Below are 26,711 nucleotides of genomic sequence, written 5' to 3' on the forward strand. Positions count from 1 at the left end.
AAAGTGAGGAGCATCTCTGCCCGGCCGCCCATCGTCTGAGATGTGGGGAGCGCCTCTGCCCCGCCGCCCCGTCTGGGATGTGAGGAGCGCCTCTACCCGGCCGCGACCCCGTCTGGGAGGTGAGGAGTGTCTCTGCCCGGCGGCCCCGTCTGAGAACTGAGGAGCCCCTCCGCCCGGCAGCCGCCTCGTCTGGGAAGTGAGGAGCCCCTCCGCCCGGCAGCCGCCCCGTCTGGGAAGTGAGGAGACCCTCCGCCCGGCAGCCGCCCCGTCTGGGAAGTGAGGAGCCCCTCCGCCCGGCAGCCGCCCCGTCTGGGAAGTGAGGAGCGTCTCCGCCCGGCAGCCACCCCGTCCGGGAGGGAGGTAGGGGTCAGCCCCCGCCAGGCCAGCCGCCCCGTCCGGGAGGGAGGTGGGGGGGTCAGCCCCCTGCCCGGCCAGCCGCCCCGTCCGGGAGGTGAGGGGTGCCTCTGCCCGGCCGCCCCTACTGGGAAGTGAGGAGCCCCTCTGCCCGGCCACCACCCCGTCTGGGAGGTGTATCCAACAGCTCATTGAGAATGGGCCATGATGACAATGGCGGTTTTGTGGAATAGAAAGGGGGGAAAGGTGGGGAAAAGATTGAGAAATCAGATGGTTGCCGTGTCTGTGTAGAAAGAGGTAGACATGGGAGACTTTTCATTTTGTTCTGTACTAAGAAAAATTCTTCTGCCTTGGGATCCTGTTGATCTGTGACCTTACCCCCAACCCTGTGCTCTCTGAAACATGTGCTGTGTCCACTCAGGGTTAAATGGATTAAGGGCGGTGCAAGATGTGCTTTGTTAAACAGATGCTTGAAGGCAGCATGCTCGTTAAGAGTCATCACCACTCCCTAATCTCAAGTACCCAGGGACACAAACACTGCGAAAGGCCGCAGGGTCCTCTGCCTAGGAAGACCAGAGACCTTTGTTCACTTGTTTATCTGCTGACCTTCCCTCCACTATTGTCCTATGACCCTGCCAAATCCCCCTCTGCGAGAAACACCCAAGAATGATCAATAAAAAAAAAAAGAAAAGAAAAGAATAGGTGAAATTTTATGAGGTTAAGTGCAAATAATGAATATGACCCTCTTTGCGGTTCTTCCTCAATCTTCTATTCAAACATAAACTCAGTTCATAAAGAATGAAGTTTGTGGCATTGCTCAAGAAAGGCAGGATTCAATAAAATCTTTTTAGGGCCAAATGAAAAAAAAAAAAGACATAAATCTCCTTCCTACTCCCACCCTCCATCCAATGTGTTTTATTTTTATGAGTTAAATAAGAAAACAAATGGCAATCAGAGATTCAGCCTAAAAAGTATGTTTACAAGTGTCAGTTCTCATCCAGCCTGATCTTACACAATACCATTTACACCCTCTTACCTCAAGTTTTTTAAAAAGTGTCTTCACAATGTAAGTCTCAGGCACACTAGCACTTCTATAATAAAACACCAAGTAGATCAGAATGTCCAAACTTACTAGAGAAGAAAAGTGGAATCACTGGCTGTATTTTCAAATTGCATGCAACAGGAAATGTAAGTTTTGAATTCTTTTCACCTTCACACTTCCAAGTTAATAGCATTAAATCAGAATACTCCATTCTTCCAAAGCCTCTAGCCAGGCAAAGTTTTACTGTATTACTTCTTGCTTTCGATAGATATAAAGCAGAGTCCTGGTAGGCACATTTTGTATGCCTGCAAAGATGCAGAAGTAAACAGTTCCATCTATTCAATATTAAAACAAAAGTCCTGCAAACCTCGGATGGTGAGTGTAATACTTCAGCACTAGCACCAAAGCCTCAAATATAAAAAGATACCAATATCACCACTAGCAAACAAAATGAGCTCTCGGCCGGGAGCAGTAGTTCACGCCTGTAATCCCAACACTTTGGCAAGCCAAGGTGGGAGGATCACTTTAAGTCAGGAGTTCAAGACCAGCCTGGGCAGCATAGTGAATTCGCATCTCTACAAAAAATTTCAAAAATTAGCTGGGCGTGGTGGCACACACCTGTAGTCCTAGCTACTTGGGAGGCTGAGGTATGAAAATTGCTTCAGCTCAGGAGTACGAGGCTGTGGTAGCTATGATCATGCCACTGCACTCCAGCCTGGGTGACACAGCAAGATCTAGATAATTACAGTCTGTCCTGCTTCTGTTTATGTTAAAATGCTTTCAATCAGCAGGATAAAAATTAAGTGAAATGTGACTTGGGAGCTTGGCCAGAAAATAGGCAATGGAGAAACAGGCACTTCCCACAAGAATAAAAATGGCCAATAAGCACATAAAAAAGATTCAAGGCCGGGGCCGTGGCTCATGCCTGTAATCCCAGCACTTTAGGAGGCCGAGGTGGGTGGATCACCTGAGGTCAGGAGTTTGAGACGGGCCTGACCAACATGGTGAAATCCCATCTCTACTAAAAAATACAAAAATTAGCCAGGCATGGTGGTGGGCATCTGTAATCTCAGCTACTCGGGAAGCTGAGGCAGGAGAATCGCTTGAACCCAGGAGGCAGAGGTTGCAGTTATCCGAGATTGCACTGTTGCACACCAGCCTGGGCCATAGAGCAAGACTCCATCTCAAAAAAAAAAAAAAAAAAAAAGTTTCAAAAGCACTAGAAACCAAAGAAATACAATGAAAACAATGAGATTTTCTCCTTAAATATCAGCAAAGAGGACAAATGGAAGGGGGACACTGGAGCTCTGCCCCTGTTGGGAGTATAAACTGAACCAATTTTTCTGCAGGATAATTTGAAAATTTCTATTAAAAATCTTAAAACTATTTTATGTTATTTTCCTCCAGAAATTCTACTTCTATGACTTCAGCCCCAAAATGCTTGCTTGCATCCATTAAAATATATATATAAGAAAATTTACTTCTGGGGTGGCAATGATTAACTTAATATACATCGAGCTTTTAAAAAGATGACGCCAAGGATATATTTACTGCCATAGAAATATGCCCAAAACATAGTGACAAAAGACTATATATTACGATTCTACTTTTTAAAATGTTCATATGCATAAAAAAATATAAAAAGCAACAAACCAGAATGCTTTCAGTGGCAAAATTAAAGACTTTTCTTCATATTTTGTCTTCCAAATTATTACAAAAAGAAAGCAATTTTCTTTATAATCAGGGAGAAGTCGTATTTTCATTTATTTACATATAAATTTCTTTTCTTTTCCTTATTTTTTCTCATGTATGTATCACATGTACCCTAGAGAGCTTGAATCCCTACCTCTTGAGGTAAATCAGACCATTTCCATCTCTATCAACTTGCCTTTTTTGGACATTTCAAATCAATGGAATTATACAATATGTGGTCTCATGTCTGGCTTTTCTACTTAGCTAATGTTTTTGAGGTTGGTCCATGACATATAACAGGTTTTGGTAGTTTGTTCCTTTCATTACTGAGTAGAAGTCCATTGATGGATATATACCACATTTTGTCAGCAGAGAACATTTAAACTTTGCTTTCAACTTCCCGTGGTCTAAATGAAACCCCTGGAACACAGGACTTACAGCGAAAGCTGCTGTGCATGTCCAAAGAACTACTTATTAGAACCAGCTTTGTCATCAGGAGCCTGAACTGCTGCAGAAATTTTTATCATTTTGCAACTTCCTTTTTACAAGCAGCTTTTGTGCTACTACACATCAGGACTTTTGAAGCATCTGATACCTCCATCTAATAAGTATGAGCATGTGTCTGAGTGGACAAGTAAAACCATCTATGCTACATTGCATATTTTTTCCTCCCCCAGACTGGACCAGGGAATCTCTCAACTTTCTAGAGTATCCTATCTCCATTGACAAAGCTGAACAGTATTAAAGATGCTGCTGCCTTTGTTAGGCAGATTTGGAAGGGAGGCCCAACAGCAAGGGTGGAGAGGAAAAAGAGAGAGGAGCTTGTGGAACAGGAAGCCCCCTGGGGTCTGCGCATGGCTGCCAGCTGTTGAGGATGTTGTGGATGGGGAAGTGCTGATGGTGTCCCGAGGCAAGCCTAGCACCTGCACTGGGCCCAGAAGGTCTTGACTTTGGCCCCTTACCCACGTTCCAGAAGTGTTTACAAGCTGGTTTTGCTTTTCTTCTTTTCCTAAATAATCATTACTTGGTAGTTAGTTACTAACCTTTCTTTGGGAGAGGGATGGGGCTTTAAAACTGAAGAACATAATTTTCATTCAAATATCAAAAATGGAAAAAAGTTACTTTGTAAACAATTTGCTATACAAACCAAATGGCAGCTGTTGAGAATCTCAATAAAATGTTAAATGCATTTGCTGCTGTTAGAAGAAATACAGAAAAAAAATTTTAAATAAAGAAAAAAATGCATTTGCTGGCAGTGGTACCATTTGCCCGAGGTTGGGTCGCGGTGCCATCATACTGTGGTGGGGGTATATGTGGTGTATATGTGTGAAACTTTTCATCTCAGGATGGATCATAATGTGAGCTGCAGTTTTCCTTCCAAATAGGGTTACAAAGTAGTAAAACATGGGCTTGGAAGTGACAGACCTGAGTGAATCAGCCAAGCTTAAAGGAAATAATAAAAAATTATTAAAAACTAACTTTTAATAATCCTGAGGTTGGTTTTTGAAATGATACAATGATTTACTCTAAGCATCTGGTTATGATTTTCAATTAGTAATACATACTGTCTCGACCCTTTTTTTTTTTTTATGGAAACAGAGGTTTCACCCAGAAAACCCCAAAACAGTGCCTTTTTATTTTTTTAAGACATGGTGTCACTCTGTCACCCAGGCTGCAGTGGAGTGGTGGATCTCAGCTCACTGCAGCCTCGACCTCCCACCTCAGCTTCCCGAGTAGCTGGGACCACAGGCACCACCGTGCCTGCTAATTATTGTATTTTGTGTACAGATGGGGTTTTGCCATGTTGCCCAGGGTGGTCTCAAACTTCTAGGCTCAAGCCATTCACCCACTTCAGCCTCCCAAAATGCTGTGTGTACAGGTGCGAGCCACTGTGCCCAACCTGCAGTGACTTTTTAAAACATAAGTTCAAGCATCTCTTCTTAACTCCTTTAATTGGAGGTATCTCTTCTCTCATTCTCCTCATCTTTGGTGTTCCCCCACAGTTCACTGCTGTCCGGATGTACAACATATATTTCAAAGTCAAGGCTGGGCTGGGTGCAGTGGCTCACGCCTATAATCGCAGCACTTTGGGAGTCCAAGGCAGGCAGATCGCTTGAGTTCAGGCAAGGTAAGGCAGGCTCCCAAGGCAGAGACTGAGGCTGACCCCTGCAGCCCCCTACTGCAAGGGAGGAACACCGGGATAGGCAAGGGTCTTAACCTAGAAAGCTCCAGCAGTTCCTGGGCCCATCAAGACACCATTGAGGCTTGGCGGTGGTGGAACCCAGGAATGGTCTTTGAACCCACCACCTGGAAGGGGAGCCAAGGATAGTCCTGGCCCAAAGGCTCCCCTACCTGCAGGCAGTGGGCAGGCCCAGTGAGCGGACCCCAGGAGCCCAGACCATGAGCTTACCTGGCCAAAGACAGCAGCCAGCAACAAGACACCAAAGAGGGTGGGTAGAAAGATCTTCACATCAGGGTTGACTGCGGCCGGCACCAGGTTCCTCTGTACTTCTGGAACACACAGGCCTCTCCTTCCTATCCCTGAAGTGCCCCTGCCCCTACCCCAGCACCCTGAAGACCAGCCTAACATAGGCATTTGTCCTGGGTCAGCCCCACTGTCCAAGCAACTGCAGTTTCTCACTAGAGAGCCAGGGCAGGGCAGGGTATAGGAGGGGTCCCTGGAAGATGCCACCCGGAATGCCCTGATGCCTAAAACGTTCCCCGTTGGGCCTTCTCAGAGAGGGAGGGTTAAGACAGCCTTGTTCTCTCCAGCTACCTCCATCACCACTGGAGCCCTTACAGGCATCAGGGGAGAGAATTGGCTCACTGGAGCCAGGAACAGCATGGACACAGCCCTGGGGCTGAGGCTAAGTGGGCTCTGGGAGACCATCACCCTGTCTTCAAGCTTTGGTCTCCTGGCCCTGTACAAGCCAGGCTGTTTCAGGCTTTGCATTAGGCCTTGCACAGAGACAGAGTTCAAACACAGCTGGTGGACACAGTGGGCTTTAGGGAGGTGGCACATACCTGGGGGTGGGGGCTGGGTAACAGGGAACGGAGGCCCTGGGGCTAGCATGGCCTGTCTGGAGGTGGCACAATGGGACCTGCACCACATGAGGACAGAGGGTCCACCTGGAAGACTGGACCAGCCAGATGGCCACCAAGCTGGATGGCCACCACCAGAGCCTGCAGGACAGCAGAGGGGGCTGGGAAAGGACAGAGGATAACTGAGGGGCAGGGAATGTGGGTTCCTCCATACAGACACGAGTCTTCCCTAAGTGGATCTTCCCCGTGGGGGTGAGGGGGCATTCAAGACACACCTCCAGCCCACCTCAAACCATCTCAGGAGGCCACCACCAACTCACACTGGCCAGTTGCATTGTCACAGTGACCCCAGAACAGCACAGCCCTGTCCTTCAGATAAATAAATGGAGAGAGTGATGCATATCACAGCCAGGAGCTGGGACTCAGACCCAGGTCCAGCTGCAGTGCTGCCTCAATGGCTCCGCCTGCACCTCCTCCGGGACTCAGTTCCTGCTAACAAGTGAACACTTGAGTATGGGTGAAATAGGTGCTATTATCCCTTCTGGCTGCTGGGGAAAGGGAAGCAACGCACAGATGACTTGCCCAAGGCCAATGTATCATGGCTGGCTCAACCCCATCTGTCTCAGCCAGCACATCCCCATGGCAGAGACTTTACTGTGATCCAAACCCCGAAAGTGGAACTCCTTCCACTGTCCCACCCAGGGCACAGAGCATGCAGCCCTATGTTTGAGGAGGTGACTGGGTGGGGAGGTGACAGTGTGGGAAACAATCTGGCTAGGCCAAGGCCTCATGGAGCCCAGGGTTCCCTAGGGCCAGGAGAGCACTGGAGCCCACCCCGACACCCATTGGAAACCTGGAATCCACACCTACAGGAGATCAGGAGAGGGGTTCAGCCTCTGATGCACCTGCAGCAAGGTGAGACAGGCACAGGTGGGCGCCCTGCTTCCAACCAGCATCAGGAGGGCAGGAAGCAGATCTCCTGCCTGACCTTCCTCTCCTGCCTCCCCCAAGCACAGAAGAAGGGGCAGCCGCCCATCACGTCATTGCCTAGATTGAAGCCGCTGAAGCCAGGTCCCAACAGGTGAGTGTGACCCCTTGACTATCCCAGGCCTGGCCCAAGGCAGTCATGTCTCTGGTGAGGACCTGGTAGACAGGAGATGTGATGTCCCCAGTTGGCTCTATAAACCTCTTGAGGATAATCAAGGAAATGGGCAAGACCATCACGCTTAGCCAAGAACCTGGCAGGCACAAGGGGGAACAGGGGCAGGTAAAAGTCAGTTTGGGTTCAGGCCTGGCCCCTGGAAGGATGGTGGATGAAGGGCCAGCCACGGTGAAGGGGAATGGATGGCCATGGGCTGTGTGGCCAGGACTGTCAGCTCCTGCAGCCCCTGCAGAACATCCGCCCAGGCCTGGCTCTGCGCTCAGCCTTCTGCCTGGAGCCACAGGTGCCTGGACACCAGCCTCAAGTAGGGATGGTGGTAGGAAAGGCACTTGTGGCCACATGTGGGCACCTAAGCATGGGACAGAGGGGTATCATGCCCTAAAGAAACCATAGAGGCCAAGAGCTTAAGCATATTTGACACCATCAATAAATCCCCTTGTCCTGGGTCACATCAATTAAGTCAGTGCCTACCCTGACCCTGAAGCTGCAGCTCAGTCTGGTTGAGACTCACAAAGAGACGTTAGTGCTGGGCAGGGGGCCTGGCCCAGCCTGCGATGTCCAGCAAAGCTGTGGGCTGGACAAGAATCTCTGAAGATTAGTCCAGGACAAGAAGAGCTGTGTCTGGGCAGGGAGTGGGGGCAATGCCCAGGGGGCAGGAGACCTGAGGACCTTTAGGTAGGGTGCCAGGTCAGGACGTGCAGAAGAGAAGGTGGCATGGCAGCTGCCCGAGGCCAGGCTATAAACCTTGGGGCCACCCTGTCTACCCTAAACCATGCTGCCACCCAGATGCTATCCTTCAAATGTGAGGCTGGGCTGGGAGAGCCCCCAGACCCTTCATCCCTTTCGCCCCAAGCTGCTTCCCATCCCTCACCAGAAGGAAAGTGAACTCTTCTACGGGGCACAGCCTGCCAGGTTCTCTATCACCTGGTGGAAGGGGCAGGTGGGAGGGGGAGCTTCAGCTGGGTGAGAAAGAACCCAGGTCTCACTCTGTCCCTACCTGACAGGTGACCTCAGGCAAAATGCTTTCTTTGCCTGGGGCCAAGGAGAGTCATAGGGGAAGGGCCAGGTTAAGAGGGCTCCACCCTGGAGCTCAGAGCTACCCACAGAGAAAACCTCCCATCCTCCCAATTCTGCTCCCAGCTCACACTGCTGGGATAACATCCTCCCCATCAGAGAGGCTGTGGGAGGTAGAGGCTGACCCCTGCTCCTTCAGGCACCTCAGCGGGTTTGGGTCCGCCTTCATCATGATCAGGGAGTGGGTCCCTGGGATCACAAAGGTGAGGGGCAGCTTCTTGGGCTCCAGGTGCTCCAAGGTAGATCCTGCAGGGCACCAGAGCTAGAAGGGTGTTAGGGAGGCCGAGTGCAGTGTCTCAGGCCTGTAATCTCAACATTTTGAAGGGCTGAGGTGGGTGGATCATGAGGTCAGGAGATCAAGATCATCCTGGCTAACACAGTGAAACCCCATCTCTACTAAAACTACAAAAAATTAGCCGGGCATGGTGGCATGTGCCCGTAGTCCCAGCTCCTCGGGAGGCTGAGGCAGGAGAATCACTTGAACCCAGGAGGCAGAGGTTGAACAGGGCTAGGACCTGAGCTCTGCCTGGTCATGGTGACTCTGAGCCAGGTAACACTACGTTAGTCTCAGTCTGTCACTGTGTCTCACGGGGGATGTTAGCATTACCTTTGGAGTCAAAGTAGGTAAGCCAGGGTAACCAGAGGTCCCAGCAGGGACCAAGACCAAAGGGTGCAGGGGTTGCGCCTGTCTGGAAGGTCAGGCTGGACGAGGGGCTCCATGAAGCTGGGGCAGCTGAGGGCCTGCCCTTCAGGTTACAGGCATGTGGGTCCTGGTCTAGACCCCCATATGCCATCCAGAGACCCAACCCTAGGGACAATTCCTCCCAGGCTGGTAGCAGAGAGTCAATCCTTGTACTCACCCTACCAAAAGCTCTGAAATGAGGGGCCCTATGGGTGGGGGAAAGACTCTTCAGAAAAAGGTTCTCAGGGGCAGGGAAGGTTTGAGCTGGGCCTTAGGGCAGCCAGAGAGGTAGGTGACAGGTCCCCTCACAAAGCCTGCCAAACAATGCAGGAGGAACACAGGTGTAGTGGTGGGAATGTTCTGGAAGACAGCAGGAAACCTCCCACTCACTGATGGGGCTGAGTGAGGTCAGGTCCACACACCAGTAGGTGGTGGCATCCACACACTGGTACACTTTGTTTCTTGTTTTAGAGACAGGGTCTTGCTCTGTTGCCCAGGCTGGAGTGTGGTGGTGCAATCATAGCTCACTGCAGCCTTGACCTCCTGGGCTCATGTGATCTTCCCACCTCAGCCATCTGAGTAGCTGGGACTACAGGCACATGCCACCATGCCTAATTTTATTTTTTTAGAGACAGGGTCTGGCAATGTTGCCCAGGCTGGTCTCAAGCGATCTTTCCACTTCAGCCTCCCAAAACACTGAGACTACAAGAACAAGCCAGCACTCCTGGTCATGCTGGTGGATTTTGGCTGCCATGGTGCACAGGAGGTATGAGCTTGGGGGCAGACTCTGCTCCTGCACCTCTACCCAGGCCTGACCCCTGGGCTGCAGGGAGCAGGTGTGGAGAGAACGCAGCAAGCAGAGCGGGCTAGCCCATGATGGAGACCCAGGCTAGGACTAGGAGAGATAGGGCTCCAACCCTTGGGCTAGTGGCCCTGCCCAACCCCATGGGGCCAAGATGACTTCCTAGGAAGCCAGGCATGGAAGCCAGCATGCCCCTGAACTGAAGACGGAAGACTCTGATGAGAGGGAGGGGGAGGCCTCTGACATAGTTTGGATACTTGTCCCATCCACATCTCGTGTTGAAATGTGATCCCCAATGCTGGAGATGGGGCCTATAATGTGAGGTGTTTGGGTCATGGTGGGGGATCCCTCATGAATGGCTTAGTGCCCTCCCCATGGTAATGAGTGAGTTTTCTTATTTTTTATTTTTTATTTTTTTATTTTTTGAGGCAGAGTCTCATAGCCCAGGCTGGAGTGCAGTGGCATGATCTTGGCTCACTGCAACCTCCACCTCCAAGGTTCGAGTGATTCAATGAGTGAGTTTTCTATTAGTTCACAGGAGAGCTTGATGTCTCCTCTGTCTTGCTTCTTCTCTCACCATGCGACACGTCTGCTCCCTCTTTGCCTCCCACCAGAGGTAAAAGCTTCCTGGGGCTTCACCAGAAGCCTAGCAGATGCTTGTACAGCCTGCAGAACTGTGAGGCAAATAAACCTCTTGTATAAATTACCCAGTCTCAGGGCCAGGAGCGGTGGCTCATGCCTGTAATTCCAACATTTTGGGAGGCCGAGGTGGGTGAATCACTTGAGGTCAGGAGTTCAAGACCAGCCTGGCCAACTTGGTGAAACTCTGTCTTCTAAAAATACAAAATTTAGGCAGGCATGGTGGTGCATGCCTGTAATCCAAGCTACTTGGGAGGCTGAGGCATGAAAATTGCTTGAACTGGGAGGCAGAGGTTGCAGTGAGCTGATCACACCATTGCACTCTAGCCTGGGCCACAAGAGCGAAGCTCCATCTCAAAACCCTGTCTCTACTAAAGATACAAATTAGCCAGGCATGGTGGTGCATGGCTATAATTCCAGCTACTCAGGAGGCTGAGGCAGGACAGTAGCCTGAACCCAGGAGGCAGAGGTTGCAGTGTCCTGAGATGGTGCCACTGTACTCCAGCCTGGGTGACAGAGCTAGACTTCATCTCAAAAATAAATAAATAAATAACCCAGTCTCAGGTATTCCTCTAGAGCAATGCAAAGTGGACTAATACAGTGTCCACTGGACCTGACACTCATGGAAGGGCTGGTCTTGACTCTGCCGTTAACAGTCAGACTATGACAGAGTTGTTCCCCTGCTCTGCCTCAGTTTGTCCTCTCTCAGCTGAGCAGGGCAGGGATAATTGCTTCTCATGTGGGCCACAGGACAAAACAAAGCCCTGAGTCCCACAGGAAGGTAGGTGGGCTATGTCCAAAGGAAGACAGGCCTGGGGCAGAATTTTATGTTCCCAGGGTGGCAGAGGGACATGGAGAAGATGCCTCCTTTGTGGGCAAAGGAGAAGGGAAGATGAGCAGAGAGGCGCCAGGCACCCGCCTCGCCCCCACCTCCCCCACCCCACACCAGGCCCATTCCCACTCAGCCCCCAACTCAGGCTGCACCATTCCCCTTACGGTCAGCGTGACTTCCCGGCCAAGCTGACAGAAGCTGACAGCTTGGATTCATCAGAGACAGCACGTAGCGTAGATGATGTGCAGGACGGAAGTGGAGAGGGGACATGGGAGCCGTGGTGTCAGGTCTGGGGCTGCCAACATGGTACCTGCCCTGGCCATGGGCAGACCATGCTGGTCCACCCTGCCAGATGTGGCCTCTAATTCTAAGGTCTCCGAGTTCCAGGCCAGGACTGGAGCCAGACTCCCCTTGGGGACAGGGGACACAGTCCACATAGACATCACCTGGGTTTTGGGCAAAGCCAGCTGGACAAATGAATGAAAGGGGCCCTGCTGGAGGGTAAAACTGGGCCTGGACTACTCAGACCTGCCTCTGGGACAGCACGGTCCCATCCTTCCAGTCAGACTCCTGAGCTGGAAGCCCACCCAGCCAGGGAGTGGGGAAGGGGTGGCCTGCAGTCTCCCTTGAGTCTGTAGCCCCTCCCACCCACGGGAGCTCCATTAAAAAAGATGCAGAAACACCACGTGCTCCTCCCAGCTGCTGGCTGCTTCCTGGCATGGCCTCCAGGACCCTGGATGAATCAAGACGGGGCTGCCAGCAGCTGGGGGCAGGGGGAAGCTGGGTCCCCAGGGTGGATGCCTAGCAGGAACATGCAGGAGTTGTGAGTGATGGGCCCTCAGGGCTGAGCTCCTTCTGCCCAGGGGACCTTGGTGACACACCTGCTGCTGAGCTCAGCTCAAGGAGTAAGGGCCTGGTGCCAAGTAGCCTCTCTGCTTGCGAAGACAGTCCTGGGATCGTTACCCCTCTGCCCAGGGCTCAAGTATCCAGGCTGGGGAAGGGCCAGCAGTCAGAAAGAAGGAGGCCATGCGTGTGGGTCCCCTAGCAGTCAGGAGCCTTGGTGGACTAAGCCCCTATGAGGGGGATGAGAGGGAAGGGAGACTGAGCTGTACCACCTACCCTGAGATCTGTGGTACCAGGCTCCAGAGGGGGCCCCGGGGGGAGACCAGCATGACAGGAACCGCTACGATGCCTCTGGGCACCTACTCTGCAGGGCTGGGCCAGCCTGAGATTGGCAGCAGAGGGGTGGGCCAGGCACCACCAGGAATGAAGCTTCGTTTGGTAGAGCTGTGACCCTCTTCATCCTCTTCTGACCCCCAGCTGACCCTCGTCCTCAGATCTCTGCAGAACTTTGACCAAGTGGTGGTGGGGGAATTCCGGTGGGTCCAGGGTGGCCCTGGGTGACCCAGGGCTCAGACCAGCATTGTGGGGTTGAGGACAGGAGGCTGGAAGAGATGACCTCCCCTAGTCCCGCAAGGCTGCACAGCCCCCTGAAGTCTGTGATAATCCTCTCAGCAGGCCGGACCCACTGACCGCCAGAGTGGGTGCCACCTTCTTCAGGGTGGCGCCAGCCCAGGCCGTCGTGTGGGACTGTGCACGCCAGGGTCTGCACACCCTGTGGGAGGCAGAGGGCCTCTTGGTAGACACGGTCATCACCTCCTTCCCTCTGCAGGCCCGCCTCCCTCTGTCCCTCTGCCTCCTCCCTTGGGCTCGCTGCCTCCACATGCCCTGATCTGAAGCCTGCCTCCCCTCCTCATGGAGCCCTCCAAGGTGCTCCTAGTCCCAGCTCTCTGGTCCCGCAGCAGCTTCTGGGCCCAGATTCTGTCTTCTTAGAAGTCTGGGAGGCAAAGCCCCGCCAGGCCATGGCCTTCTTGCTCTGCTCTAGGCACTCCCAGCCCGAAAGCCTCCAGCCTGCTGGATGCCTTTATCTCCAGCTATGCTGTGGCTCTCCTCATCCTGGGCCTCCTGCTCGTCACAGTTGCCCTTGTCCTGGTGAGCGTCTGGCTGGGCCAGCTCTCCTTCCTGAGTCGCAGGCTGAACCTTTGACGCCTTGAACCTTTGAGCCAAGCTGAGGGGTGAGCGGGCCCCTTTACACCCTTGATTCCCCCATCCAAGCTCAGCATCTCCTCATCCTCCAGCTGGGGCCGTGGGATTTGGGGCCAGAGGGTTGGGCCTGATCCCAGTGTCCCCGCCCTTCTTGTCAAAGTGCTAAACTTGAGGGCATGCCTTGGGTGCTGACTTTCCCAGGAACTCAGCCAGAGAGGGCCAGGCACCAGCCTGAGGTCACACAGCCATGGGCTTCTTCCCTCCTAGACCCATAAGGATTGGATTTGCAGGGCTGGGACACATGTGGGGTGGGAGAAAACAATGACTTGTCCACCCACGCAGGGAGCCCCACTCCCATCCCCAAGGTGCATAAAGTTGAGGAACACCCCTGCTCCCACGTCCATGCTCACTGCGTCCCTGCTCCAAGTGCTTGGCACTCACACCAGCCTCCTGTCCTCCATGCCACAGGTATCGGTCTCATTTACAGAGGGGGAAATGGTGGCCAAAAGCCTCCCCCAGCACACACAGCTAGACCACACAGAGGTCTTAGGTGCAGCTGAGGGGTCCACAGTCTCTGCTGTCCCTTCTGCCACTTGTGCTGCCAGGGACCACGCTTTGGAGAGGGAGGAATGAGAGTGAGCTGGGTGCTCACACATGGGGCACAGGGGACTAAGGAAGGGTCAGCCAGGAGGAAAGGGCAAGGTCTGATCCTGTACATACACATCACAGAGCCCGCGGAGTCAGGAGACCCAGGGCCAGGTCCCAGCTCTGCGGCTGCTTGGTATGTGACCATGGTTAGCTCATCTCCCTGGACTCTCCATGCACTTTGTGTGCTGCGTGCACCTTCTAGAATGAGCCTGGACCCTGGCTGGCCTCATACTTACTGCATAGGCTGCAGACCCGCAAGTGCTTCTGCAAGGGGCTTTGCTTCTCCTCATAACAGCAGCACAGGCTGGCCGCGTGCTCTGGGGGTAGAATGGAGAAGCTCTGGAGGTAGCAGGTGGGGGCTGGGCTTGGGTTCCTGGCCCAGACAGGGAAGGGTACACCTCAGGTTCACAGGGCCTGGCCCACTCTCTAGCAGAGCTTGGCCCACAGGCTGCCCAGCTGCCCAACCACAACCCGTACCTTTGGGCAGCCCCAGCTGCTGCAGTTCACTGGCCAAGGATTCGCCATCGACACTGTGCTTGGCAGCACCGGAGAGCATGAAACTCAGCACTGCCACTGTGGCCTTCACATCGCCTGACCCTGAGGGACCCATGGCTGGGACAGGGGGTGTCACTGTGGCTCCAGCCACCTCCCAGTTGCCCTATTAACTTCAGCTCAAGGCCCCAAGGCTTCTTAAGGGCTATGGGCACTGCTACTGCTCCATCAGGAGCTGGCAGAGGACAGGAAGGTGGGACTGTCAATGTCTTTCTTTCCCTCATGCTCCTCCACTAGGGAAGGCAGGTTAAGGATGCTGCTGGGAGGGGTGCGGGGACCCTCTGTACCAGGCACCAGGCCAAGGTCCCAGGGTTGCCTGGGGCCTGTGGACTCAGTGGGGTACTCACCAAACTTAGTGTCAACTGTGAGCTTCAGGATCTTCTCATACTATGGGGAAAGGAGACCTTCAGGGGGTGCCAGGCCCCTGCTCACCAGCCCCTCACCTACAGCCTGGATCCTGCAATAAGGAACAGACCAGCTGGAAAGAAGTATGGGAGGTGCCCAGAGAGGTTGCGAGGCCGGGTCACCCGTCTCCCTGGGCCTAGTGCAGTTTCAGGGCAGGAGGGGTCATAAGGGCATGGGACAATGGGGTGCTGGATCTTGTACTCACATCATTCCCCTGTCCCAGCAGCTCTTTAGTACCTGGCTGCAGAGCAGCCGCAACTTCACAGAGGACTGGAAGGGAAGTCCTTACATCAGCCAGGCTGGCAAACCTCACCCCTCCTTCCTGGGGACTGGCTCAGAGCAGGTCAGCCACTGATCAAGGTCACAAAGCATGGTAGCACAGGCTGAGAGCACTGAGGCCCTAGCCCCAGAGAAACCTCACCATCATCTACACCCACAATCCCCACCCCCAACACCCCTCCTCCACTCAGACTACACCCTGTGCACTCAACCATCTTGGCCAGCGTGCTGATCTCTGCCAGCACCCAGTCGGGACAGTCCAGATCACCACAGAACCAGAACCTCTGCAAGGGAGGGAGGCAGGTAATCAGGCTGGAGGGAAGGCTGAGGTGTGGCCAGGATCCGTGTGTCTCCCACACTGCTGCCCAGCAAGGACCCCTGGTCCCCATCATAGATGGACACCCTCTGGCCATTTGTTCTCCCCTGTCACCAGGCTGTTGAGGAAACTCTCTCCCTGACCCACCCTGCCACCAAACCCTGCTCTTTGGTCTACTCCAGGCATTCATCTGCTCAGCAAACATCAATTGAGCACCTTTCTTTGTGCTAGCTCCCACTCTAAGAGCTGGGGGTACAGCAGGAGATAAAACAAAGTCCTGTGCCTCACACAGATGAGTGACCTCTCTCCCCTCTTCCCCATACCCACACAAGTCCAGCCACTCCGGCTTCCCTGCTGCTGCTCCGGGACACCAGCCTCGCTCCCACCTCCATGCCTGCTGCACTCTCTACGTGGCTTGCTATCCTTTATTTCATTCCACTCTCTCCTCAAGTGACACCTCATCAGACCAGCCCCTCTTTTTTTTTTTTTTTTTTAAAGATGGAGTCTTGCTCTGTTGCCCAGGCTGGAGTGCAATGGCACAATCTTGGCTCACTGCAACCTCCGCCTCCCAGCTTCAAGCAGTTCTCCTGCCTCAGCCTCCCAAGTAGCTGAGACTACAGGCACGCGCCACCACACCCGGCTTTTTTGTATTTTTAGTAGAGACAGGGTTTCACCACGTTGGCCATGCTGGTCTCGAACTCCTGACCTCAGGTCATCTGCACACTTCGGCCCCTCAAAGTGCTGGGATTACAGGCGTGAGCCGCTGCACCGAGCCAGGCCCGCCCTTCTTGATTATACTTCCTAAAATAGCCCCTCACACAAGGAAATTTTGGGGGCCGGTGGATATTTCATTATCTTGATTGTGGTGATTCAACAGTCAGGAAGATTTGGTCTTTACTTGTCCAGCCTCATCCTTCCCTAACCTGCAGATGATACTCTCCCAGCTATGGGAAATGCATTCATTCCTGGGGAGTCATGCGCTCTCTAACCTGAAGTCTCTGCACATGCTGTTCCCTGTCTGAAGACACACGCCTCCCATCCTTGCCTCCCAACCCCTGGTACACAAACTGTACTTCAGCCAGCCAGCTTCTGCCATCCATCCGCCTTTAAGGTTGAAGGCACCCTCAGGAAGCCCCCTTAGCACTACACACAAGGCGCAGTTAGGTCTCTGCCCCTGGAGCCTTGACTATGACTCCAATTCAAGCCTCCGATTTCCCCTTCCCTCGGCAGCTCAGGTCCTCCCAGTGCCCAGCACACTTCATGGTATAGACTAGGCGCTTAGAACGTAGGGATGGATGGACTGGATGGATGGATGGATAAGTCTCAACCCCAAAACTACTACTTTCTGGCTCTGGAAAGAGCGAAGGGGCTTCCTAACAGTGTGGAAGTGTGATCCTGATTCTAAGCGCGTTCTTGTCTAAGTCCCACAGCAGGGCTGGGGAAGGGGGTGTCCTTGGGAGGTCCTCTTGTGGCTGGGGAAGACCCGAAAGGACTCCCAGCTCCAGACAAGCCCTAGTTCCTGCCCCGGGAGGCAGGGGCCCTTCCTTTCCCCAGGGAAGCACGGGGACTCTAAGCCGGCCGGCCTGCGCTGTCTTACCCGCCCCTGTCTCGGGAGCGGAGTAGCGGTGGACTTTTCTCACGCCCGCACACACTGTTTGCGGAGAGGCCAGGGCAGACAACCTCCACCCGTTTCCGGAGCCACTGGCGCCCCCTCATTCCCGCTCCAGCAGCCCATGCCTCGCTTCACCCCTGGTGCCTCATCATCGCGCCAGGAAGCCAGGGCCCGGGGATTTCTTTTTCCGGTCCGACGGGGTCAACTGAGTCGACGATCACTTGACTTGGACTAACGGCCTCTGGGAGGGCGGGGCCTGCTCGAGTGAGGCCGGGAGCGGACCGCAGCCCAATCGAGGGGCCGGGGGCGAAATGCTGGAGTCTCCTCCTCCGTCTCCCAGAATCGTTCCCTGGAAAAAAAACAGCGCCCACCATCAGTTTAACTGAGGACCGAATTAAGGCATTAGGAAGGACAGTGGAAGTTATTTCATTTGTTTAACTTAAGGGGGTAGGATCCTGGGAGCCAGGGGGATTCAGGTCATTGCCATGTTTTTCACTGTTAAGCGAATAGCATTATACACAGCTGCGGGCTGTGGCAAAAGACATTTTAAAAACTATTGAAGTCTACTACACATACAGAAAATTGTACCTATTATAAATATAAAGCTTAATAAGTTTTCATCAACTGTGCACCTCACATAACCAGCACCCAGATAAGGAAATAACCAGATAACTTCTTCAAGCGCATGGGTATTTTATTTCATTTTGATGAATCGTCTAGGTGCCTAACAAAAAGGGCTGTCATAATTACTTGCTCAGGAAAACTCCCTACAGCTTCAACATCAACAGATGCTTAATTTTTGCCAATCTGATGGGGAAAAAAATCGGTTGCTTAGGTTGCAGTGGTAGTCTGCTTACTGGTAGCTCTGAGCTAATGGTAGCCTGGAACAACTAAGTTTCCGACATTGACTTGCAGAGGCAAAAACAAAAAGACAAAACAACAACAAAAATACATCAGAGAATAAACTAATAACCAAAGAAGAAACTGAAGACAGTCATCCCTTAGTAACTTCAGGATATTGGTTCCAGGACCCCAGAGATACCAAAATTCACTGATGCTCAAGTCCCTGATATAATATGGCATAGTATTTGCATATAACCTATGCACATCCTTCCGTATACTTTAAATCATCTCTAGATTACTATAATACCTAATACAACGTAAGTGCTTTGTAAGTACCTGTTATAAAGTATTTATAACTTTTTGCTTTTTATTGTTTTACTTTTTCCAAATATTTTTGATGCACAGTTGGTTAAATCCAAGGATCTTGAACCCGAGGATACAGAGGGCTGACCGTAGTTTGAACTCTCTCCTCAATTCCATGCCCATCCCATGCACCAGGTGCAGCTGGTTTTATTGCTGCAGGCTTTCAAGTTTTCAAAAGACAGAGCTCATGGCAAGTAAACTTCTCTATAGAATAGAAAGAAATGGAAAGTGTCCCAATTCGTGGTAAAATTGAGCTCATTTCTGAAGAGTTCTTTTACAAATCATAAGCGCTAGCCTGTTGAAAACTTAACAGTATGTTAAGTTACTAGACTATCCTATACCATGTCAAAGAAAAACTTTAAGAACATAAGACCTGTAATCATAGCACTTTGGGAGGCCAAGGCCGGTGGGTCGCTTGAGCCCACAAGTTCTAGACCAGCTTGGGCAACATAGGGAGACCCCGGTCTCTACAAAAAATTAGCTGCTTCTGCTGGTGCACACGTGTCGTCGCAGCTACCTAAGAGGCTGAGGTGGGAGGATCTCTTGAGCCTGGGAGGTGGAGGCTGCAGTGAGCCATGATGTCGCCACTGTACTCCATCCAGCCTGAGCAGCAGAAGGAGACCGTCTCAGAAAAAAGAAAAAAAAAAAATGGCTGGGTGCAGTGGCTCATGCCTGTAATCCTAGCACTTTGGGAGGCTGAGGCAGGCAGATCACTTGAGGTCAGGAGTTGGAGACCAGCCTGGCCAACATGGCAAAACCTGTCTCTACAAAAAAAAAAAAAAAAAAAAAAAAAAAGTATTGGGCGTGGTGGCAGGTGCCTGTAATCCCAGCTACTCGGGAGGCTGAGGCACGAGAATCGCTTGAACCTGGGAGATGGAGGCTGCAGTGAGCCGAGATTGCACCGCTGCATTTCAGTCAGCTTGAGCAACAGGGTGAGACTCCGTCTCAAAAAAAAAAAAAAAGGTAAGAATGGTTCAACTTTTACTTCATCCTATCAATAGGTTAAAGAAGAGTAAAATGGACAGATTTGGAAAACCATTTTTTATTTAAAAAGAGAAAATTAGGAACAGATGAAAACTGTCTTAAGAGTATTTGAGAAACAAAACAGCAAATTTAACATCAGACAAAATATCGAAATTGAGAAATAAAGTTAAAAGGTGGATGGTGCGCCCTTTTAATATCATACGGGAGCATTGTTTCATAGATACTTGTTTTACTATTAAAGATTGACTGTTTAGAGCCGTGGTCCTCACACATTAGAGTGCATCATCATCCCCTGCAGGGCTTGTGAAACCGGCTGCTGGGCCTCACACCAGTTTCTAACTCAGTAGGACTGAGGTGGGGCCTAAGCATTGCATGTCTATGTTCCCAGGTGACGCTGATGCTTCCAATTTGAGACCATGCTTTGAAAAGCAGTAGTGCAGGGAAATATACTACAGAATATGTTGTGAATATACTGGAGAATATGTATATATGTTAACTTACAGAATTCTGTCCAGTAGAAAAGATAACTCCCAAAGATGACATTTTTATTTCCCAATATGATTTTTTTTTTTAAGTCAGAATCTTGCTCTGTCGCCCAGGCTAGAGTGCAGTGGGATGATCTCGGCTCACTGCAGCCTCCACCTCCCAGGTTCAAGTGATTCTCCTGCCTCAGCCTCCCAAGTAGCTGGGACTACAAGCGCCCAGCACCGCACCTCGCTAATTTTTGTATTTTTAGTAGGGACAGAGTTTCACCATGTTGGCCAGGCTGGTCTTGAACTCCTGACCTTAGGTGATCCACCCACCTCGGCCTCCCAAAGTGCTGGGATTACAGGCGTGAGCCACCATGCTCAGCCTGCCTATAGGATATTAACAAGTTTTGTCTCTATCTCAGAATGCATTTCGGAATGCCCTTCCTGGAGCACTACAGACACTGTCTCTCAAAATGCTCCTCTAACTAGCTTCACCGGTTGCTGACTCCCTTGTAAATTAAAGAAAATATCTTATACATATTCCTTCATTATCTGTATGAAAGTCAAGCTTTTCACCTTGTGAAAATTATACTTCAGGCTGGGTGCAGTGGCCCATGCCTGTAATCCTAGCACTTCGGGAAGCCGTATTGATGGGATCCCTTGAGGCCAGGCATTTGACACCAGCCTGGCCAACATGTTGAACCCCATATGTACTCAAAAAAAAAAAATCAAAATTAGCTGAGTGTGGTTGCACACACCTGTAGTTCCAGCTACTTGAGAGGCGGAGGCACAAAAATTGATTGAACCTGTGAGGCAGAGGTTGCCATGAGCTGAGGTCGTGCCACTGCACTCCAGCCAGAGCCAGAGCGAGACTCTGTCTCAAAGAAAAAATAAAATAAAAGAAAGAAAATTATACTTCGATACAGTATGCTAATATAAAGGATATGATATGGTTTGGCTCTGTGTCCCCATCCAAACCTCACCTTGAATTGCAATAATCCCCACGTGTCAAGGGTGGGACCAGGTGGAGATAATTGAATCATGGGGGCGGTTTCTCCCGTGCTGTTCTCGTGATGGTGAATGAGTTATTACGAGATCTGATGGTTTTATAACAGGCTTTCTCCTTTGATTCGCTCTGCTTCTCTCTCCTGCTGCCCTGGGAAGAGGTGTCTTCTGCCATAATTGTAAGTTTCCTGAGGCCTTCCCCAGCCATGCAGAACTGTGAGTCAACTTAAACATCTTTTCTTTATAAATTACCCAGTCTTGGGTATTTCTTCATAGCAGCATGAGAATGGACTAATACAGTGTACTAATAACAGCCCAGACAGTAGTATACAGGTACTACTATGCTTTGATGCTAGAGGTATTCCCATTAAGGTCAGGAGCAGTATGTGCTATCATTACCATGATCTAACATTGTTCCAGAGGGTTTTAGGTCAGCAGTTCTCAACTGGAGGTGATTTTGACTCCCTGGGGGATATTTGACAATATCTGAAATCATTTTGGCTGTCACACTGAGGAGTGCTACTGGCATGTAGCAGGCGGAGGCTGGGGATGCTGCTAAACATCCTGCGAGGTGCAAACAGCTCCAGAACAGAGAATTATCCAGCCCTAAACATCAATAGTGCTGCTGTGGAGAAACCCTAGTCTAGACAAATAAAACATGGGAAATCCATTAACATAAATGTGGGAAGATAATAAACTAGTATTTGCCAATGGCAGTCTAGCTAAGAGGTCCAAAAGAAGCACCTGAAGAACAGTTAGATTTTGCAGGGGCTGCATGGTGGCTCATGCCTATAACCCCAGTGCATTGTGAGGTCACATTGGGAGGATTTCTTGAGGCTAGGGGTTCAAGACCAGCCTGGGCAACATAGTGAGACCACATCTCTACCAAAAATTTAAAAATCAGCCAGATGTGGTGGTGTGCTCTGAGAGTCCCAGCTGCTGAGGTGGGAGTATCACTCGAGCCCAGGAGTTGGAGGCTATGGTGAGCTGTGATCAAGCCACTGTACTCAAAAAATATTTTTTTTGAAATAGGGTTGTTTTCCATTGCATACAGGGTCTTGCTGTGTTGCCCAGGCTGGTCTTGAACTCCTGGCCTCAAGCAGTCTTCCTGCCTCAGCCTCTCAAAATGTTGAAATTACAGGCATGAGCCACTCCCCCTGGCCTTAAAAAATAAAAATAAAAAAATAAATTACATGGTGTTATGTGGCCAGTTGAAAGACATTGGAAAACAGTTGTGCATGTGACCCAGCTGTAACCAGTTATAAAAGTATCAGGATCATTAAGAAATGTACTGCATCTGGCTTTCCCAAGTTTAGGTTCCCGCTGAAAGAATGAGATGGACCTTTTCTTCCTCCCCTCCTCACCTCCCTGCAAGAACCAGGATTGTGCATTTTGACGGGCAGGCTCTTACCTCTGGCAGGCCACAGGGGGCATGCAGAACCTTTCTGCGTGTGTTTTCTGGGCACTCGGATAAAGACTCCCTGTCCAGGCCTTTGTTTAGGATATTTGGCCCATGGAGGAATGAGGCTGGAATCACCTGGGAGGGGTAGAGGCTTCGACTGGAAGGAGGAGTGACCTGAACTCCAGGTTGTGGGCCTACACTTTGTTCCCATGCAGCACCCCGTTAGTAGTGACTGGGGCCTGCAAGTCAGGGACCTTGGTGACCAAGTGTTGGGTGGACAGGAGGAGCTAAGGGAGGTGAGGGGCATCTCTCCAGTACTGCCCCCTCCCCTGTCCCCAAATCAATGCCCTCTGTTGGCTCAGAGACAGCCCAGGCCAGCAGCAGTGCAGGTCAGGAAGGGCAAATGCACTCAGCACGGATCTGCTACATAGTCTCCCCCTCACTTCATCTCGGGTTGAGGGGAGTGAGTCCCCGCAGCACTGATAGGATATCCTATCAGCTGAGAACATTAAGCTTGATTTAGAAAAGGTGGGACATCTCTTGGGCATGGTGTGTGGAGCACTGCCATCCCTCTGTGGCAGCGAGTCAAGCAATAAACCAGAATGTGCAAAACCTTCGTCCCGGAATTACCATTCCTGGAGGAAAAGCCTATATTGTCAAGATGCCCACAACTAAATTAACCCAAACATTCCACCCAGCCTCGAAAAACCAGTAGAACTTTGACATTAATACACTAACCCTCAGTTCTATACGGAAATGTGTAAGAATAGCCACAAAATGTAACGTGCGGTCATTGAAAGAGAGGAGCCCGTCAGAACAAATGGAACCAAGTCCAGAAACATGTCTGTCTAGGCGCAAGATGCCAGCATGTGTGTCAGCCAGGGAAGCAGACCAGGAGGAGATATTAAGATTTAAAACTGGACTCTGTAGCTCAGGCCTGTAATTCCAGCACTTTGGGAGGCTGAGGTGGGAGAATCACTTGAGCCCAGGAGTTTGAGGCAGCAGTAAGCTATGATCGTGCCACTGCATTCCAGCCTGGATGACAGAGCAAGACCCCATCTCAAAAAAAAAAAAAAAGTGCTCAGATGCACCCTTAAATGAAGCCACCTTTGGCACAGCTTCCAAGACTGGCCAGGCCTCACTCAGGACCATGGGTCCCAGCCGTAGCTCAAGTTTCCACTGCCTGAGTGGCACAGAGTCCTCAGTCCAGTCTCTGTTGTGTCTCAGATTCCCTGATCATGCCCCTTCTGCCCAAACTCTGCCCCATTATGGCCTCCACTGACCGCAGCCTCTTCTACCCTCCCAAAGGGGCCCCTGCTCATGTTCTCCAGCCCATAGGAGCACCTGCTTCTTCAGGAAGCCCACCCTGCTAGCTCTGGGCTCTATGTAGAAGAGCTGGGAAGGCTGGATCCTGCCACTGAGTTCAGTCTTGGGGGTCTCCACCCATGCTAGGCTTCCACTGATGGGACATAAGTGGCCTGAGGGTCCTTTACATCCACACAAGAGCCCCATGGTGACCAGGAATGGGGTTCTGAGAGGTTACATGACTTGCCCAGGGCCCCAGAGCTGGCTAGAATCCTGCACTGCCATGTCCAAGGCCTCCCACTTGGGGGCCCGGACACCCCTCTGCATCTACCAGGCTGGGAAACACGTGTCTGCTGCAGCTTCCTCCCAGTGACTTACAGCAGCTGCAAATTTTTGGGGGGCCTTCTGCAGGGCCCACCACAGCAGGGAGCCAAGAACTCTTAACAGAGCCCTGTGTTCTCTCTCCGCCCGCTTCAGCTCCGAACTCATGTACTAGCTGCTCTGATGTAAGAACAGGCCTTGGTGAGGATGTTGGGACTCTGGTCAGTAGCCCAGGCCTTCAGGAATCAGGTGATGTCAATCTGGAGAGGAGGTGCCTGCTGCGGGGAGCAAGCATGGGCCAGGGTCCTGGCCCCCTGCAGGGGCAGCCCCTCTTCCTTCCCAGGGTCCCCTGAGAATCTGAAGGCATCCAGCGTAGAGTGCAGTGTTCAGCTGTGTTCTGGGGTGCAGGAAAGCCAAGGAAAAGTTGCTCCACTTGCTTTCCACCAGGCACCCCAGCAAAGAACAGCCTCAGCCCACCCCAGCCCAGCACCAGATCCCAGGGACTAATCCACCTGTAAGAGGGCAGCATGAGACTGCCCCCATTGTCCCCAGAGAGTCCCCTCAGTCATGGGCTCTGACCAGGATGCAGGTGGGCCCAGCAGGCTGGCCCAGCGTGGGTGTGGCTGCCCATTGGTCCTCTGAAGAGCCTCAGGGGCTTGTGGCAGCTGGTGTATGTCTGGGCTTGGAAGCAGAGGATGTCCCCCAGCCACAGGGCAGGGGACACTTGTTTTGAATTTCAGTCCTCTGCAAGGACAGGGACCCCAGGCTTTGGGCACCCCAGCTCTGCCTGCCCTACCCACAGCCTAGCACCATTTGGCCCAGGCAAGTCGCCCCAGCTCTGAGAGAGGGAGCCACCCTTCCCACCTCCTGATGTTTGCCCACCCCAGTCAAGTTCCATTCTGGAAAAACCCCCCACATCCTTGGGAAGGCACCTCCTCCTTGACTCCTTTCCAGAGCTATCATCCCCACTTCCATTTTCTACCTATCATTTGATGCAGAGACCAGCTTCTTCCCTGGGCCAGGGCTGCTCTGGAGGCAGGGAGGTTGTGACCAGGCTGTGGGGTGTAGCAGAGCACCGGGTATAGACCAGGCTCTCCAGGCACACCTGGGCAGAGATGTCAGAGACCCACAGGTGAATGCCCCTCTTTCCATCCCCACCCACCTCACAGGCAGAAAGAGGGAGGCTTCACAAGGAGGTTGAGGTAAATAGGGAGCCCGGGTCACTGCATTCCAGCCTGGATGACAGAGCTCCTGCCCTCCTGGGACAAAGCCAGAGGTTGGAGCTGGGAGGTGTTGAGGGCCCTGGCCCAGCCCTGGTTTCACTGATGAGGCTGAGGGAGAGGCTGGGTCAGCCCAAGTCACTGAGTCCATAAGGGAGGGTTCTGACCATAACCCAGGACCCTAGAGCTAGCCGAGGCCACATCCCTTTCCCACCTAGACGAAGGCAGAGGCATGAACTGGCTTCTGGCTTCTAAGTTTGAGGCCCAGCACACACCTCCCTCCCCTTGCCTGTAGCTGTCATCACACATCAAAAGTGAGTTTTTCCCTGAGGGTCTGGAGGCGCAGCTCCTTGGGCTGGACCAGGTGGCCAATCCAAACAAGTACCTGTGTGTCCCCCCCAGCCAGGAATTCTCATGCCACGCAGCAGCTGGGGGCACCAGGATACCCTGGGGAATTCCAGGGATGAGTCCTCCCCGAGGCTCCCACAGCAGCACTGCCACCCCCAGGCCCGCCACAAGCCCCATGTCCATCCAGCCTTCGAGAACCTGGCCCATCACACACACCTGCCCCACTCCTCACACCTGGCTTTCTTGTGAAATGTGGAACTGGTTCCACCTGGGCCAGCTGGAGAAGTGCCTCAAGAAATCACCATTTAGGGGATTCATTCCAATCATTCATTCATTTATTCACCAAATACCCACTGTCCACCTTTCTGTACCAGGCCAGGGGTGATGGGTCAAGCAGAACACATGTCCCAAGGAGCTTTCCTCTCTTTAGAGACAGGCAGGCAGACTCTCAGACTGTGAGATGCCCTCTGGGCCAGGGGGTTCCCAGCGCTGGATGCAGGCGAGGGCCTCGTCCACAGGAGGTGCTGGTGGGTACTGATGTGGAGGCCACCATGGGGTGAGGGTGTCCAGACAGAGGACCTAGCATGTGCCCAGGCCCAGGGTGTGACCGGGGGCAGGTGCGGGGCTGCTGTATCTGGAAGGCTTCCTGGCTCTGCCAATGATAGGCTGTGGCTGGATCAGGCTTCATGTCAATTTTTAACATTTAATAAATTTTGATTATGTAACTAAACATTGTGATAAAAATTATGAAATATAAAAGTTAAAAACACAAAAAACCAGCAAACCCCTTCTCTCCCCAAATAACTACTTCAACAGTATTTTCAGACTTTTTTTCCCATGTATCTGCAGCTATAAACTTAAGTTGCACAAGATAGTATCCTTCCCCATATTCTACTTTGGAGCTGGATTTTTCACTCAGCAGTGAATAGAGGCAGGCTTTAAACAGGCCAGGCATTGTGAGGGCCCTGGGAAAGGAGACTGACCATGTTGCTGGGTGACCTTGGGCAAGTCTCACCCTCCTCAGAGCCTGGATTTTCTCAGTCCAGTGAAGGGCAGGAAGGGCTGCAGTAGGACTACATCAGCGCTTCCCAAACTCAGAACTGCCACGTGGAGCTGTGTGAGCTGTCACTGCATAACCCTAGGGGCAGGAGCATTCTTGTCACAGCCTCTGTGAGTGGGGCTCCTGCCCAAAAGTGTGCTGTGCCAACCTGGGGCCCACAAGAGGATTTTAGGCGATATGCAGATGCATTTATTTTTACCATTACCTTCTA

The 26,711-nt window shown here is 51.9% G+C and overlaps 1 protein-coding gene and 1 pseudogene across 1 annotated transcript; both read right to left on the reverse strand.

Annotated features, from left to right (window-relative positions):
- Positions 1-14,069: 14,069 nt before the first annotated feature.
- Positions 14,070-14,630, reverse strand: LOC134728397 (COMM domain-containing protein 4-like). The gene is made up of 2 exons (XM_063596864.1): positions 14,493-14,630; positions 14,070-14,332 (listed from the first exon to the last, which is right to left on the reverse strand). Exons 1-2 carry the CDS (start codon positions 14,623-14,625, stop codon positions 14,214-14,216), a joined length of 252 nt encoding a protein of 83 aa, XP_063452934.1. The 5' UTR covers positions 14,626-14,630; the 3' UTR covers positions 14,070-14,213.
- A 94-nt stretch (positions 14,631-14,724) lies between these two features.
- Positions 14,725-15,960, reverse strand: LOC117975938 (COMM domain-containing protein 4-like; annotated as a pseudogene).
- Between the last annotated feature and the right edge of the window lie 10,751 nt (positions 15,961-26,711).

The sequence above is a fragment of the Pan paniscus genome, chromosome 16 (genome assembly GCF_029289425.2).
Source record: "Pan paniscus chromosome 16, NHGRI_mPanPan1-v2.0_pri, whole genome shotgun sequence".
Taxonomy (NCBI): Eukaryota; Metazoa; Chordata; class Mammalia; order Primates; family Hominidae; genus Pan; species Pan paniscus.